The sequence below is a fragment of the Myxocyprinus asiaticus genome, chromosome 13 (assembly GCF_019703515.2).
Source record: "Myxocyprinus asiaticus isolate MX2 ecotype Aquarium Trade chromosome 13, UBuf_Myxa_2, whole genome shotgun sequence".
Classification (NCBI taxonomy): domain Eukaryota; kingdom Metazoa; phylum Chordata; class Actinopteri; order Cypriniformes; family Catostomidae; genus Myxocyprinus; species Myxocyprinus asiaticus.
In genome coordinates, this window is record NC_059356.1 from 35,675,307 (window position 1) to 35,688,270 (window position 12,964).

At 40.6% G+C, this 12,964-nt stretch overlaps 1 protein-coding gene across 1 annotated transcript; it reads left to right on the plus strand.

Moving 5' to 3' along the window:
* The first annotated feature begins 389 nt into the window (after nt 1–389).
* LOC127450976 (cingulin-like) lies at nt 390–12,297 on the plus strand. The gene is made up of 20 exons (XM_051715462.1): nt 390–458; nt 521–890; nt 1,501–1,594; nt 2,675–2,801; nt 2,958–3,062; nt 3,234–3,290; nt 3,405–3,473; nt 3,592–3,681; nt 3,781–3,890; nt 4,076–4,099; nt 4,229–4,736; nt 4,879–7,332; nt 7,422–7,569; nt 7,954–8,059; nt 10,184–10,343; nt 10,445–10,552; nt 10,827–10,913; nt 11,543–11,648; nt 11,741–11,814; nt 11,897–12,297. The coding sequence occupies exons 1-20, from the start codon at nt 390–392 to the stop codon at nt 11,966–11,968; spliced, it is 4,938 nt and encodes a 1,645-aa protein (XP_051571422.1). The 3' UTR covers nt 11,969–12,297.
* The last annotated feature ends 667 nt before the right edge of the window (nt 12,298–12,964 follow it).

Sequence of the window (12,964 nt, forward strand, 5' to 3'; positions counted from 1 at the left end):
ACATTTCTAAGTGCTGTGCTGTCTTTCTGTCCATTTGATTTACTACTCTCTTTTTTTCTCTGTCTTCCTGCATATTAATTCTGCTGACAGCAGCCCTAATCAATCTAGTGTGTTAGTGTGTCTGTATGTAGAGCCATTCTACTGCGCTGCAACAATTAACTGTATGTGGATGAAATGTTGTTTCTGTATTATGTGTGTGTACGTTGAAGTGTTAGTCAGATGGAACATTAATAGAATTAACTTAAGTGATCCGTTCAGGATTATTTGGTATTCCCTGAGGGTAAAGAGTTAAAAAGAGGTAGAGTGCAAAAGAGGTGTGTGTGTGTGTGTGTGTGTGTGTGTGTGTGTGTTAACAGGCATGTTGTTTATAGAAGGGGAACATACCCAGCATGTTTGTGAGTCTAAGAGAGGCTTTTCCTTTACCAACTGTGCCAATGGATTTTGCTGGTAGAGCACTTGTGAGCAACCTGCGAAACTTTAATTTACTCACCTATATTCTCTCTCTCTCTCTCACTCTCAGCAGACAGCTCAGCAGACAGAAGACAACCAAACCTCCAGCAGCAGCACTGGTAGTGCTAAGAGAATTAGCAGTTTTGCCAGCAGTGGATGTAGTTTCAACAGCAGCATTGGTAGAAGAGCCAGCTTCATTTCTAGTAATAACAGTGGTGGTCAAGTGTCCAGTGCCAATGGCGACCCATTACCTAATGCTGGCACCACTAAAGGCAGTACTATTAGCAGAACTAGCAGCTTCGGTGCTAAAGGCAGCAGTGCTACCGGGGGCAAAACAAGCAGTGTGGTGAGCAGCACAGTGGAGGGGGTCTTGTCGCTTTCAGAAAAAGAGCTGGAGGAGGAGTCACTCAGTGGTGAAGTCGGGGTCCCTTCTAGCAGTGGTAATGCAACGTCTCCCATTAGTGCACTTTGTTCTTATTTCTCTTCATCGCTTGATCAGCTCCCAGACTACTCCAATACAGGTGTATGAGTTCAGAGTGGATTTTGTGTGTGTGCTTGTCCGGATATCGCACTAGATGAATGCATTAATGGTTTTCCTCCGTCCCTGCCACAATTACCATTACCATACCATTATTTATTCACTTGCTTTAAAGGTATGTTGTAGCTAAAACTATTGTAATATAGTCATTTCTCTACTAGTCTAGAAAGATGTCTTTGTGATTAGATTTATAAAGTTTTAGTTTTTTATGTAAACTCGTATCAGCTCACTGGCTAAGAATGGGTAATGCTGGAAAAAAAAAAAAAAAACAGTTTAAACCAGACTTAGGTGGTCTGTTTTGGTGGGTTTAGAGGGATTTTGGGCACTCTTCAGCTAGCCAGGTTGGGAGACCAGCTGGATGACCAGGCAAACCAGCTAAACACTTGCTTAGCCAGTCTGGGAGACCAGCAAGCCACATTAGTCTGGTTTAAACTATTTATTTATTTTTTTCAGCAGGGAGAATTATTCTCGGAACTCTAATGCATTTGTTTTGCTCTCACTTGTTTTCTCAGGCACTAAGAATCGATTGGGCATTGAAAGCGGCTATTCCTCCCTGGAGAAGACAAGTACTTTTCTTGGGGATGCACAACCATACACTGACTCCAGGTGTGACTCTGCCTCTGTCTGTTCATCTGCCTCACAGCACTGTGTGATTCCTACTTTAAAATCTTTAAGCCCCTTCCCTCTGCCAACCAATAACAACTCACATTGGGTATATGGGGGTGATCCTGGGAATGTGGTTAGTTGTTCTTGGGAGAGAAAAAACTTGGAGTCCGGGGGGGGGTGACAAGATGAAACATATCAGATACACAATTCCTTGACACACACACCAAGAACACACACACTCAGCATGATCAAGCATGCAGCTCAGGAAAAATTGCTCAAGCTGCTTGGAAATCTGCATAGGTAAGAAGCTATTTCACATTTGAATCCATCATTACATCCCTTTTGTGTGTAAAACGTTTGTGGCTCCCTCTAGTGTTCATCTCTTTACCATACTTTAGAAGGCATGATGCAGTTTTTATCGCAGTCTTCTCTGTTTTTCAGGAGAACTCATCCTCTTCATCATTCAAATTCAACCAGGCCTGCTTTTAATATCATTTGCCACTTTGGTCCATACATAGCATATTTCACATGCCATGCTTCTCAATGTTGTGGTGTCTTGAATTGTTAAGAGCTTCCAGGGCAGCATTGTTTTAATATACTTCAAACATTCTATTTTTCCTCTTTATGAATTTCTTCAGTTAAATCAGCCCAAACCACTTAACCCTGAGCCTTACAGACTCCATTCAAACTTTGTAGAGGCTTCTAGTCAGGTGTTGCCTACTACGTATTTTTGTTTAAGATTTAAGGTTGAAAATTGGTTTACTTTTATAGAATTTTCAGCATTCAAAATCTTGAAATTGATTACATCATTGTAATATTTGCATACTAAATTCCAATTCTTACTTTTTACATATTGAATTGTGGTCTTTTCCTTACTAAGACATGTTCAGACTGCAAAAGTGAGGCACACGGGGCATCAACACTTTTCTTTTACAGCCTTCCAAGCACTGAAATTTCATTTAGGAAATGCTAATCTTGTCCATTTTTTTTTTTAGATTTTTCAAAGCTCAAAGTTGAATAAAAAAATTTATATCCACCATGTAAGAATTTCTGTTACATGTTTTTACATGTATTTTCTAGGAGATCTCAGGTCGCTGATCAACGGGAGAGTACATTTCTCGCTCTGGATGCTGAGCTACCTCCCTCAACCCTCACTTCCTTCTCTACTGCACAAAATGACCACAAGAGAACTGGCAGTATACCTCAGGTGAAAACACATGTTGGATTAATTTAAGCTATTGAGAATGTGCGCTCATATTTTAAAAAGCATTTACCTTTAATGCATTGCAATAGTTATATGCAAAATGTTTTAAGTCTGAATTATTTTCTCATCCTGTTACTCTGGTTTGTTTGCTCTGAGTAGGATTCTTCCCCTAATGGTGACATTCCTGATCTCTCTCAACCCTCTACATCATGCAGACTCCGCTCCAAATCACTGGAACGTAGACCTCTTGATCCCAACCCTACGGCAAGTACAAGAAATACTTGGTTGTGTACTGCAAAACAAACTGACTTAAATATGTATTTTTATTATGATGTATATATTTATGCTTGTATGTGAACATTGTATGTATGTAATGTGTATTAATAAATATTTGTTAACATAAATATGACAGTGCTGTTGCTCTTTTCCTCTCAGCCTGACCTTCTAAATTTCAAAAAGGGATGGATGTCTAGATTGGGAGAAGATGGAAAGGTGATTTTGAGATGTGTTTGTGCATACATACAGCTGGATTGGTCTCAGTGGGAGTGTGTTTGTTAGTGGTTTTTAGTGTGTTAAATGGTCTAATGTTCTTATTTCTGTCTCCAGTGGCAAAAACATTGGTTTGTTCTTACTGACCAGACTATGCGATTCTACCGTGACTCTGTAGCAGAAGAGGTAAAATTTTGGTTGATGTGAGATGTGCAGTCAAGTTCTGTCCATACTGATCATGAAAACTCATTGGCCCTTTCCAATTAAGAGGAATTAACAGGTGTTCCTCTGTTTTCTGTCGTAGGCAGCTGATTTGGATGGTGAAATCAACCTGTCTACTTGTTATGATGTTACAGATTACCCTGTACAGAGAAACTATGGCTTTCAGATTCATGTGAGTGTAGATTAGTTTGCTTTAAAAGGTTGCGTTTGTTTTGGTATGTTTGTGTTTCATTGCTTGCTTTTGAGTTTTTTCCATCCCTCTTTCATTCAGACAAAGGATGGGGTCTTCACCCTCTGCGCAATGACTTATGGAATACGACGAAACTGGGTCCAGGGAGTTATGAAAAATGTTCATCCTACTGTTGCCCCAGATGTTACATGGTACAACATTAAAGTTAACTGCCATTACCAAAAAATATATTAATCAAGTCACAAAAATATCTTTAAACAGCAATGTCAAACCCTTATACATTTATTGCTCAGTTTTGCTCACAAAACAGCAATCACATGATAGGTAGGTTGACTCTTTCACACTGTCTTCTTTCTTTTCCCCCATGCTAAACAAGGAAACATTCCACTATTAAATCCAGGTTTGAAAGTGCTTTTGTTGTCATAATGACAAGTGTTTGAGAATTTATATTAAAGACAGACAATTTAACACACAGACAAAGTTGTAATTTTAGTAACCAAATCATGGCTTACTGGTTCTTTTCCTCCAGTTCAGTTCCTCAAAATGTGCCATTGATTGGTGCACAAGCTTGTGCAAGTTCTTCCAAATATAATGCCCTACCCCAGGAAGAAGAGAAAAGGAGCCACGTCCGAGAGCGCCGTAGAGAGGGCCGTTACAAAACCTTTGATTGGGCAGAATTAAGTTGTAAACAGCACAAAGTAATGGAGCCCAATTACCTGTCAAGAAGAGAATGTGACCATAACTGTGAGCGTTCAGTTCCTCCTGCACCTGCATCATCCCCTGAAGAGCCAATCAAACGTTCTGCCTCTGAGATATCAGAGAAGGAATACTTTCAGAAGATAAGACACTCTCGGGAGCAAAGCCAGGAGATCACGTCTGCTGATATACCATCACACTTATCACTTATGGGAGTGTCCAGTCTTACCTCCCCTGAATCAATTAGCCCAGACAGCTTAGAAGTAGATGCAGGTGCAGCACACGTTCACTGTGACAGCTCTGGTGAACTGCTGAAAGCTAAACCCAAAGAAAAAAAGCAGGTATAGTGTAAATAAACCAATCAATAAAGAATAGTTTTGCATGCCTTTCTTCATACATGATCACTAGCAAAGTTGTAAATGAAATGTTCTGTGTGTAGAGCCTTTATTATGATTCTAACCAAAGCCCCTCAATTCGTTGTAGATTGATCGCGGCACCTCTCCCTTGCCAGTCACTTTCACTTCATCCTCCACACAGACAGAATGGCAATGGGAGGTGGATCTCCAGAGCCTTCGTAGAGAGCTGAAGGCAGAGTGTGAGAGAAGTCGGACTCAAGAGAGGGACTTAAAACTCTGTGAGGCCAGACTCCAAGCTCAACTTAATGATAGCCAGAACTGCCTTTATAAGGCAGAGTTAAGGATTCAGGAGTCAGAAATTATTCTGAAAGAGCGTGAAGAGGTGCTGGAGAGTCTGCGTGGACAGTTGGAGGAGGTAACGGGCCACATGAAGGCAACAGAGGAGGCGCAAACCTTAAAAGAAGTCCGGCTGCAGAGGCACCTGCGTCTCCTGCAAGAGAGCCAGGAAAGGGAGAGGAAGAACTTCAGTGACAGCCTTGAGCAGTCAGAACAGCGTTTGAAGGAATTAGAGGAGCGTCTATGGCAGAAAGAGGCTGAACTGCACAAAAGGCCAACTGGGGAAATTACAGATGACCTTATACGGAAGTGCCAGGAGCTACAAAACCAGCTGAAGGAGTCTGACAGTGAGGTCGGTTGCTTGCAGGCACGCCTCCAAACAGAGGAGACTCTCTATTACGACATGGAGCACGATTATGAACGAGCTTGTGAGGAGATACATAGTTTGCGAGGTGCTCTGCAGGACTGTGAGAGGGTCTGTGAGGAGCGCTTCCAAACCCAGCTATGGCAGCAACAGCAAGATCTAGAAAGGAAGGAGTGCGAACTGCAGGAAGCTCTCGTTAAGATGGCCGTCCTGGGCAGCAGTCTTGAGGAGATAGAACATAGGCTCAAGGAAGCTCAAACCCATCCTCTAGAAGCTGATACATTGACAGAGCCGCAATGTCTGTTCCAGGTCTTAAACACCAGACAGAAAATGAAAGGTCAGAATGGTTTGGAAACGCAGCCCCTTAACCAGGGAGAAGAGTCAGATCAAGTTATCTCTGTGATCCAGGTGTTAGAGCGCAAGTTATGCAGTACTGAAGAGCGACTCCGGGAGCTAACAGTGCATCTTCAGCAGCAGCAGCAACAACTTAAAACTGGACCATACGCACTCAATGATTTTGCAAACACTTCCCTCCAGAATCTGGATGGCCGACTCTCTTTGGATGGTCTGCAGAATTGTACTGGAGCTTTGATTAGCCTGCAGGGGAATGCCTTAGACAGAACCCTGACAAAGAACTCTGATAAAGTTTGCATTTCTGAAAATGGAAATATTGGATACCAGGGGGCAGTTGGTAAGAGTCCAGGGAGGTGTCAAGCACTGGACATGGCCAGCAGAGTGTTGTCATTGGAAGCACTGATCATCCAAAGGATGGCCTCTGCACTTGAACAACCCAGCACAGAGCTGCTTCATAGACTGTCAGAGCTTTATATCCAGGTGCTTAGGATGGCTAAAGGAGGCAGTCACAACAGGGCTGTGGAATCTACCTATGCTCAAATCTTCTTGTACCCTCTGGAGCAAGTTCAGGCAGATAATACACTGAGTGAAAGTGAGATCCAAAGGCTGTGTGTAAGAGCAGAATTAGCATACCTCAAACACACTCTTCACACACATTCCTCACTAGAGCAACAGGCTTCAGAACCCTTTTATGCATGTCCTTGGCCAGTTTCGGAGAGTTCTTCATCTAGCACCAAAATGGAAAATGGTTCCAAGCAAGGACCTAATCTTGCTGACATCAGCCCGCCTGAACTTGCACCCTACTGTGAACAGATGGATGAACTTGTAGCCGGTCTCCTCCTTGAGGACTCTGAGATACAGCTTGTTTGCAGAAAAAACCTAGTGGCAGAGCTCCGTGCCCAGGCCCAGTCACTGCAGGACCTCTCTATACAGCTTCAGTCTGATAGAAAGTCTGACCTGCATGCTGAACTTCCTGAATCTGTCATGAAGGTGGCGATGTACCAGGCTTCTTTGACGTACATGATGTGTCGACTGCATTGTGCTTTACAGCAGGAGATGAGTGCTCTACACAAGCAAATAGAGCAGGCAGAGTGCGAGTGCCGGAACATGTGTTGCAACATGGAGGTCCTGTTCCAGGAACGGAAAGAGAGCTATGAGGAGAAGCTGTACAAGGAGCGTGTTATTATGGAAAAGGAGGAACAGGGGCATGTCTCTGCAGATACCAATGCCCGATTGAGGGTTGGAGAAGCAGAAAGATTGCAGGTGGAGTTTGAAGAGAAGCTCCACGAGCTCCAGAAAATCCACGAGGAGGAGGTGAAACATCTTCATGAATACTACATCCAAAACTTGCCAAAATCAAAAGCTGCAACCCCCTCAGAACTAGAGGAGATTCACGATACTGATCAAGTTTCCGTGACTGCTCTGCAAGACCGAATTAGAGAGCTCGAGACTGAGGTCACCTTCATGAGGGAGGAGTTCAGCAATCAGGATGACAAGACCTTCCAGCTAGACCTGGAACACATCAAGGTGCGCACAGAAAATTATTTTCATAAAAGCATAAAATTAACAAACTAAATTATAGCATGAAATGAAGGTGCTTCATATGCTTATGTTAGGCTACGTATGAGCATGGTTTCACCATTATGGAGGAGAGCCATCAGCGAGTGATTGAGGAGATGCAGAGGCAGCATCAGAGAGAGGTCGAAAGACTGACAGAAGAGAGAGAGAGGGTGCTGCAAGAAGAGACGAATGCCACCATTGCAGGTGCAATTCACAACATTTGCTCATATCTGATTACGATACATAGAACTACGCACAAGCCGCATAAAATTTTAGATCTACAGCAAAGACTACAATGCAGTATAGACAGCACTATGGAATACATAACTACAGTGAACAGAAATTTAGCACTTGTGCACAATACAAAGTAGAAACATTCCATAGAAAGTCATACAAAGCTGTGTGGGAAATACTCATGGAGGTTTGTACTAAATTTGTTCTAATCCTCTCTTGAATGTAACTTTTTGGATCAAATCTTTTAAATGAAGAAATGTAATTTATGCTCTGCATGCTCAAATTCACAGTAGGGTTTAGCTTCTCTGCAGTCTTTCTTGACATTTCTCTCTTTATTTATTATTTGGTGTTCAGCCATTGAGGCCATGAGGAAAGCTCATAAGGAGGAAATGGACAAGACTCAGAAAGCCCTGCAAAATGGAACCAATGTGGACATCTGCCAGCTACGTGCACAATACAAGTGTGTTTGTGTATGTGTATGAACTTAGCTAAAGTCTGGGGACAAGTCTAAAAGGTTGTTTTTTAGGGTTAGGGTTAGTCTGTAGTATTTTTTATTAGTTTTACATAAATATGTCAATGGTATGTAAGGCCCTGTGAAATCTGGTTTATATTTTTCCAAATTCTGTTTTATTTTTTCCCAAATTTAGGTGGAAGCCGAATGAAGCACTTTTAGTTTGTATGTTTTTGATGACAGCTTCACGACTTTGCATAACCAGTTCGCTAGATGCCTAATGTGCTTATTAAACTGCAAAAGACTGTGATTTAATTATATGAATATAGTCTACATGTGCTGCAGGTTTTACAGTGAAAGTGCCCTCTGCTCTCTGTCATCTGCTACACTGCTTCATGTCATCATGTGCTCTGCTCATGATGACATGTTTTCAGTGTATGAGCAGCCAGCTTCACACATTCATACTGAAGCATGCAGCATGTGCAAACTGTACATTTTATTAAATTAAATCATCACAATAGGATATTTCACAATTTTAATTTTATTCATTGTGCACTCACATGCATTTTATCCCAAATATGTAAGATTCTGTGACGTTCCGCATTTTTAGGTAATTGTGTTTTTACGAATGGATTCCATGACTCCGACCATGTTTTCCGCATCACAGAAATCATAGGGCCCTAGGTATGTCCCCATTTAGCCAAATAAACTAAATGAGAACTAAATCATGCAATGCAAAATACCAAATTATCTTCAAATCTGAAAAGCTGCAGGGAGGGATTATCTCCAGAGAAGGACAAACTCCCCCAGCAGAGTCTGTTTCCTACTAAAGGCCCAGGTATACTTCGTTTTTTTGTGTTCCGGATCGCCTCGCGCCTGTTCGATCACGTAGCCTTTGTGAGCATACTCTTCTGACCACGAGCGAATACAAATACCACGAGCGTTTGACGCAGGCCTTCTACAACTTCTTTGTGATACTCTTTTAGTGGAGTCAATGGCCAGCGCGTGTGCAGACGATGTGCACAGACAATAGCCGCGTCCGCTAGTCAAGAAAATCTAGCCTCCGCGAGGACTGGATTATGACAAAATTTACGTCACGCATACTGTGCGCAGAGCGATCAGCAACACGGACGCGCCAAGTATACTATGGCCATCTTAAGGATTTAAAAAAATAATAATTTAAAATGGGGGCCTGGGTAGCTCAGTGGTAAAATTAGCTGGCTACCACCCCTGGAGTTCGCTAGTTCGAATCCCAGGGCATGCTGAATGATTCCAGCCAGGTCTCCTAAGCAACAAAATTGGCCCGGTTGCTAGGGAGGGTAGAGTCACATGGGGTAAGCTCCTCGTGGTTGCTATAATGTGGTTCGTTCTTGGTGGGGCACGTGGTGAGTTGAGCGTGGTTGCCGAATCACTACGCGACCACGAGGACTTAAGCACATTGGGAATTCCAAATTGGGAGAAAAACGTTTTTTTTTTTTTTTTTTTTTTATTCCTTGCCATAAGGAGTTTTTCTCTAGTGTCCCTCACTGGGAGCTTTTAGGCATGGTTTTCTGTAAAGGCCTTTTCACTCCAATGGCGACGTGATTGAGAGGCGAATCGGTGACAAATGGCCCTTGCACATAGAAAGCGACGAGAATGAACGCCGTTAGGACATTCACACCATGCAAGGTAAGGAAGTGATGCAGCAATATCATTTACATGTTAAGAGAACCCATAGGAGAAAAAACTGTTTCCTTTTTTTAAGGTATTTGATGCAAATGAAACACGTCCTTACTGCTGGTTCAGGCGTTCCTCAGGAGTTTAAATGTCAGTGGTCAAAACAGCTTTCTGTGCTTTAGCAGCACCTGTTCTGCTGGTTTTGGGAACTGCAGCAGCTCCTGACACGTGATTCACAGCTCAAATATTATTGGTCAGGGCGTTTCTTCGCTAGGCAAAGAAAAAGGTGTGAAGGGCTCGTTAGGAATCCATTGTGTCCGTAAAAAAATTTAATAGTGGTGAGAAATCGAGGCGAAGGTTCGTGTTTGATGTGAAAAGGCCTTAAAGCTGCTTTTGAAAGAATATGTATTGTGAAAAGCACTATACAAAAAGTTCACGACTTGATTTACCCTCTAAGTGTGTGTGTTTTTTCTGCAGAGAGGAGCTTGAATCATTGCACAGGGAGCTGGAGGTGTTGTCAGAGCAGTATTCTCAGAAATGCCTGGAGAATACTCAGTTAATCCAAACCATGGAGGCAGAATGGGAAGCACTGAGCATTACACAGAGAGAGAACCAGGAGCTTCGCACTCACAACCAGGTACATGCTCATGCACACACCTACAGAAGGGATGAATAATACATATATACAGTACATGCACAGTCATTACATGTTGCTTACCTCATGTGTGTGTTTCTTAGGAGTTAAACGAGTGTCTGGCTGCCGAGTTATCCCTGATGCATTCACGCATGAATGGAGAGATAAGGCGTTCTCAGTTTTCTCAGGAGAAAGACATGTTTCAGCTGGAGGTAAAACTTGACATCCTCCCATATGGCAAAGTGCCCTAATTTAACACATTTTGTGACTTTTATTTCTAAAATTAGAATCAGCTGGTGGTTGACTGAACACAGATTAAGGTTATCTTCTCTCTTAATAGACTACACCTTATCTAAACTTAATCTTGACTAATGAAACCATTGTGGGTTTGTATCATTACTCAGATGCATTTATGACTAAATATTTTCCATCAGAAGTGCTTGCTACGTGGTTAATGTTATAGGTTTGCTTCGTTCTTTGCTCTAGGTAAATCTGAGAGTAAAGGAATCTGAGATTAAGTGTCTGAAACAGGAGATCAACTCACTTAAATTGGAGCTGCAGGCAGCAAATACGGTAACACAATTAATTGAAACAGAAATTATTTTGATACTTAGAATGCGAAGTGTGCATGTGTGATTATTGCTGACTTCAAGTGGGTCTTGGAAGCTCGTACCTCCTAGTTGGGCATTCGTTACAACTACATGTCATGCATTTAATTGGGAAACAAAATACGGAAGAAGCCTAACTTAAAGAAATACACAATGAATAACGGCAAAAGCTCTTCTTCTGCTGTACCAGTAAATAAACATAAACGAATACACTTGCATCACTTATTCGCAACATGATGTATAGATGCATAAATGTTAATTATTTGTTAATTTGCTTAAAACAAATGTGAAGGGTGAGTCATACTTGACTGTCATATCTAACAATTTAATATTATTACAATAAAGTACAGAAGTTAAAATATTTTTGCAACATCATTTGTTTCCACCTTTCCTGTCAACACGCCCCTTCCAACATCCCATCTCAGCAACTCGTGTCATCTAGAATTCCGAGTTTCCCACTTGTATGACTTCGCTTGCTTGTTCGTGTGCTCGAAACTCGTAATTACGATTTTTCCGACTCCACTTGAAGGGCACGTATGACCTTACAAATGTGTGTTCTATATGTTTCTGTGTTGTAATTTTCATATTATTTAGCATTTTAAAAAGCTACACTCTGAGCTGAATGCTTTAGGAGTCAAAAGTCAAATTGATTTTACAAAATTGATGATGGAGCCAGCCAGAAAGCAGGATTTAAGATATGGTAAGTAAAACAAAAAGAACAGAACAGGTTTTTGACAAACAGATAAATGCATGCAAATGCATACATTCACAGTTCACAAATGTATGTTGCAGATTTGTTGAAATCAAGGAGTAACCCAGACTTCCTTAAGGATCATTCTACACTCTCACAACCTGTCAGATCCGAGGTTGGATCATCTGAACAGCAACATGGGACAAAGTACTGATGTACTTTAAGCATTCTAACTCTCTTTCTTATTTTCTTCTCAGAGTCTTGAGGATGGACTCACTGTTCAGGAGAGGATGAAGCTCTTTGAATTAACTGAGATGCATAAGACTTGAGTGTGTAAGGATGTGTGTGTGAGTGAGAGAGAGACATTTCATTTTTGTGTTTAGTGTGGGTTTAATTTTTTAATTGTATATCTTTATAACACAATTCTATTTATATCTCTGGTCACAGGTGTGTGTATGTATGTTTGTAAGTCAGTCATTTTAATTGTTCTGTTATGTTATCTACATTAGATGCGTCCACAATAGAAATTATTTGATGAGAGGATGTCTCTCTGAAATCTTTAGCAGTTTGTTTATAATTGTGTATATTTATGCCTCAGTTTGAAATTGAGCATCAATTTAATTCGCTTCATCTTTGTTTATGAATAAAGTCAAGCTTTTATCTGTCTTTAACGTCATGTTTGTGTGACTGATTTTTTTATATATGATTTTTTACAAAATATTATTTACATATGTATTTATTATATGTACACTACCAGACAAATGTGAGGACATTTGGAACTGATTGAATTTTTGTTTGTCTTGATCTAAAAAAAAATTTTTTTTTAAAAAATCTATCTAAAGGCTTATGAATAAATGTTTGAAATTAGTTTTGTACATATTTTGTCTACGCATCTAGCTTGATTTCTTAAACATAAGAGAGCTGAAATATAGAAGAGTTTTGATTAATTTAACTTTTTTTGGTCATTACATAATTCCCATACTTCGATTTTGTTATTTTATTATTTTGATGATTTAACTATGATTCTAAAATGTGGAAAGTAATAATACAGAATAAGCACGTGTATCAACCTCTTACCAAATTTTTCACCTTTTGTATATTTTCACTTGTACATGTTCTTCCTTTTTCCTAAGTATTATCGTGTAAACTGAAACAGATTTAGATTTAAATTAGCTGTTTCCATAAATAACACTGCACTTAGCTAGCACAACTAAGTCAATCAATTTGACTTTGATGATTTTTTGTTGTTCATAATCATGCTTACACTTAAAGGTGAGTTCTGTATTATTTTTTCTTTATTGAAAATTTTTTACTTTTAAAGAAAT

What these genes read in the sequence shown, in the direction of transcription:
- LOC127450976 (XM_051715462.1), top strand. Translation starts at nt 390, where the DNA reads ATGTTTGTGAGTCTAAGAGAGGCTTTTCCTTTACCAACTGTGCCAATG. An exon ending in ATTTTGCTGGTAGAGCACTT is followed by an intron (nt 459 to 520) that starts GTGAGCAACCTG and finishes TCTCACTCTCAG; the next exon opens with CAGACAGCTCAGCAGACAGA. An exon ending in TAGACCTGGAACACATCAAG is followed by an intron (nt 7,333 to 7,421) that starts GTGCGCACAGAA and finishes TGCTTATGTTAG; the next exon opens with GCTACGTATGAGCATGGTTT.